Below are 4,277 nucleotides of genomic sequence, written 5' to 3'. Positions count from 1 at the left end.
TCCCGGCTCCGGGGTCACCCAGGACCTGCCGCTCCGTCCCCGCGGACGCCGTCCCCGGGCTGGTCGCAGCCCGGCCGGGCAGGGAGGCGCTGGGGCAGCCTGGGCTTCCCCCGAGGGGGTTTTCCCGGTTTACGGTTCCTGACGCCGGGTAGGGAGAGGGGGCGATCCAGGCGCTCGGCTTCCCAGAGCACCCGCTGCTCCCAGCACACCCCCCTCCCAGGTAGGACCACTAGCAAAGCCCACCCCGTGGTTGGCCCCTCACCGGGGATCCTCCCGCACCGGAGCACCTCTCGAGGGGACGCCTTCCCCCCCCCCGTGAGCGTTATTTGTGGCAGCGACAAGAGCCACCGCTAGCAAGAAGCGAGCTCTGCCGGGGAAGGCAGACCCCGGCGGGGGCCAGCGGCCGAACCCCCCCCTCCAGCCCGCTGCCCGGTGGGCTGCTCGCCCCTTGAGGAAAGCCCCGTTTCCCACCGGGGGCGTGAGGGACATGCCCCGTCCCCAGGACCTCGAGTCCCCTCCGCAGGGGCACCGGCAGAGGCGCAGGGGGCTGTGATGTGTCACCGAGCTGACCCCAGTGCCGCGGGAGGGGGGCTTCGGCTCTCCTTGCCCACTGCGGGCTGCTGGCAGGGGAGGACCCGGTGGCTGCTCCCCCCCACTGCAGGGCTGAGTCCCTGTCGCTCAGCCAGGGAAAGGCAGCCCCAGGGTCCTGGCCCAGACCCAGGCTCATAAACTGCTGCTATTTTAAGGGCTTGGAGACAATTTTTCTTAATTTATCAAGCCCCAGGCCAGGAGCTGGTTCCAAAGGAAATGTTTCCGTAGCAAAAAAGGGGACCACAGAGGAAGCTTTAAATGCAGCCTCTGCCTTCTTGCTTTACCCAGCAGCTCCCAGGCAGTGACCTGGAAAAGCAGAGCCAGTTCTCAGGCATCAGCACGAAAAGCATCGTGCCAGGGCAATAGGGCTGTGCAAGCAAGTGTGGGGCAGCTGGGGGTGTGAGGAAAACGTGTATGAGCATTGAGAGCACCAGGAGTACCGGGTGGCAGTCAGGGGGACATGGGACAGCAGGGATGCTTCCAGCAGGCAGCCCACCCTAGAAGCAGGCGGTAGCTGGTGCTGGAACACCTGAACTCCCCGAGAGGGATCTGCCTCTTGGGCACAGTCAAGTTCCTGGGAGCTCCCCCAGGAGCCACAACCTGCAGGGCTGTCCCTCCATCCACAAGCCCACCCCACTCCCTGAAGAAAGGACCCCACAGGCAGGAAAACCATCAGCTTTCCTCCCCTCCGCTCCCTGTCTGTGTCCATGTGCTGCCTGCAGCAGGGAGCAGCCGAGGGGGGCCAGGCTGGCACCTGCTGGTTTTCAGTCCTCACCCAAGCCCAGTGCAGCGCTCACCAGCCAGGTCCTGTTTTGGGTTATTGACCCACGCTGCAACCCTTCCCCACCAGGCTGGCCACCACCACTGACCCCCAGGCAGCACCATGCAGAGACCAGCAGCAGTTCCCACTCTCCATGGGCGAGGGAGGCATACTCCATGGGGTCTGGCCAGGGCCAAGGGCAGAGGGACAGCAGGTCACATGGATCTGCCTGGGCCTCTGCTACCAAGCCTGCCTACATAAATTAATCAGAGTTAATTGGCTTTTAGGTAAGTCTTCTTCACAGGAGCTCTGCAAGAAAGACTTTGAAGTGGGATTGCAAGTGGCAAAACCTTTATTTAAACACACAGTGCTACACAAGGACAGGCTCCCGGCCCCAGTGTCACTCGCTGCTCCCTTCAGCACAGAAGATGTCAATAGGTTAAAATCTTGCTGGATAACTTTCACTTCCCATTAAGTGCACCCAGTTTATTTACATCTTGCTAATTACAAGAGACAAACAGCATTCACTAGAGGTGACACTTGACAAGAGCTGGCTGCACCCAGCAACAGCAGGACAGAAACTACTGGTGCCACAGAGCCTTTCCGAAACAAGGGAGCGTGGCCCAGCTCTCCCATCACCACACTACCAGGATGGGACCACCCCTCATATTTTGGGAGGATACAACACTCTGCAGAGGCCCACGAAGCACATCCTCCAGGTCAGAGGTATGTATGATGCAAAATAACATCCCGTGCAGAGATCAACTGCTGCTACAGCTCTGCTTGGCACCAGCTTCCAGATTATTAAGAAAAAGGAGGGAGTTGTCTTCCTCCCCCCAGTCACAACCAAGCTGCTTTTATTGTGGGTTTCCAGCCCTCAGCTAAGCAGATCCATGCAGCACATTTAAGCTGTTAAGCTTGGCTGAATAGGGCTGCTCTGTGTGCAGCTGCTGCTCAGCAGTGGCCAACTTAGAACCACTCAAAAATATAGACATATATTCATACAGACTCCCCACACCAAGAAAGGATTTAGACATTTTCCAGCTCAGCTCTCCAGTTAATAATAAATAATTGGCTCCAGAAACACAGCAGTGATCCAAGGCATGAAGAGGGGTGGGGGCAGAACCTGTGGCACAGCCAGTGCAAGTGCAATAGCTCATTCCTTCCCTGGGGCTCTCAGTACACTACAGTGATCGAGCACTGTCCCATGCTCCCAAACTGGAGACTAAGACAAGGTACATGGCTGGGACAAAGGCGTGAGGGGCTGAAGAGGGCAAGCACAAAGCTCACCCACCACCACACTACCCACAACTGGACTTCGGCCAGGCTGAGTGTTGCCCAGCTGCTGGCAGGGCTTCACCTCAAGCCACAGCCCGTCCTAGCCCCAGTGCCCAGCCCCAACAGCAGCTTCAGTGTCACTGGTGCAAGTGTCACAGGGCAGGGGGAAAGGAGATGATTGCAGCAGCAGGCACCCACTTCTCCAGGTACGAGTGCCCCACCAGCCCAATGGCCATTGCACACTGCTGGAACCAGTGCACCCAGGCCCAGGGCGAGGTGCAAAGGACGCACTGAGCAGCCGGGGAGCCTTTAGGCTTTTCACAGCAATCAAGAAAGTGGCAGCATGAAAAACATCCCTCGACCCCAGTCCCTGCTCTCTGTCCAAAACCTTTCCAACACCACCTGGGGCTGGGATGCAGCAGGTGGAGGGGGATGCTCTGGGCAGGGGCACAGACAGAGGCTCCAGGTTTCCTACTCTTCTCACAGTTGGCTCAGGAAACAAGTGCTTGGGGAGAGGTGGCCCCGAGGCAGCACCAGTGTCGTGCTCACCTCTGTCCAGGCAAGGTGAGCCCCACTGCCCCGGGGTCATCGGGCATCACGTGTAGTTGCCCGGGCCACCCAGGGGGATCACAAAGACAGAGATATCATCGCCAGAGCCCAGCTTGTCGTTGGCCAGCCGCCAGCCCCGCTCCTTCAGCACCCCCCTGGACCGCACCACCAGCTCCTGGGCCACCATGGTGTACCTGGGGGGCACAGCACAGTGCAGCTCAGCAGTGACCCCAGACCCTGCAGACTCCCTGATGCAGCACCCTGCAGTCCCTAGCAAGGGAGAAGCTGGAGGAGCTAAAGGTGCAGGAAAGGGTCCCTTGGAGAGGAGAGATCTGAGCTCAGATATGCACATCCAGTGAAGCATTGCATGCTGCGGAGCAACAGCAACAGCCCCGAGGCCAGAAGGACACATGGCCATGACATTGCTCCAAGGAGCAAGGCCAAGGGAGGGTGTTAGAGAGCAGGACACACTCATCCTGCTGCCCACTCGCAGCTCACCTGCACGGGTCATTGGGCTCGTAGCTTGTCAGCACCTCCATCACCACGCCAGCCACCTCCTTGTCATTGGTGACATCCCAGAGCCCATCGGTGCCCAAGACCAGGACATCATCAGGGCAGTGCTCATACTGCGTGAGGTCGTAAACCCTGACCTGGCAAGCAGCGGGACAAGACATGAGGGTGAGGGGCAGAGAAGGCTCCCGCTGCACTGGGCACACCACGGATCTGGTCACCCCGACCAGCTCCAGCTGTTGCAGGAACCCCTGGGCACGGAGCAGCTGGCAGCCAGGCTCACCTCTGGGAAGCAGGACAGGAAAGGCTTGATGTGGATGTTGGAGCTGAACACCTTGAGGTCATGGTCTCCCAGGCCCCGCGTGACCCCAATCGTGGCCATCACCCGAGCCTGGAGAACAGCAAAATCAGAAGAAAACTTTAAGCCACTTCATCCACCTCCATTCCCAGCTGAGAATCGGTGGCAATGGAGCAGTGACAGCACTAGCAAAACCAGAGCAAAACCAGGCTGGAAACCACCGATTCAGCGAGGGCAGGTGGGAAGCGCCCACCCCCCCCCCCCCCCCCCCCACCCCCACCACACTTCCCA

The 4,277-nt window shown here is 59.5% G+C and overlaps 1 protein-coding gene across 1 annotated transcript in view; it reads right to left on the bottom strand.

The window, feature by feature from the left end:
* The window catches only part of RHOC (ras homolog family member C), a 12,947-nt gene extending 9,187 nt beyond the window's left edge, over window positions 1–3,760 (bottom strand). The window contains exon 1 of the mRNA XM_010578780.1: window positions 3,677–3,760. Coding sequence (XP_010577082.1) covers window positions 3,677–3,689 — 13 coding nt within the window. The 5' untranslated portion in view covers window positions 3,690–3,760. The remainder of the gene's footprint in view (window positions 1–3,676) is intronic.
* Between the last annotated feature and the right edge of the window lie 517 nt (window positions 3,761–4,277).

This window comes from Haliaeetus leucocephalus, unplaced genomic scaffold (genome assembly GCF_000737465.1).
Source record: "Haliaeetus leucocephalus isolate CR32 unplaced genomic scaffold, Haliaeetus_leucocephalus-4.0 Scaffold68, whole genome shotgun sequence".
NCBI lineage: Eukaryota > Metazoa > Chordata > Aves > Accipitriformes > Accipitridae > Haliaeetus > Haliaeetus leucocephalus.
The sequence above is the reverse complement of the archived record's forward strand: the minus strand, read 5'-3'. Positions and strand labels throughout refer to the sequence as shown.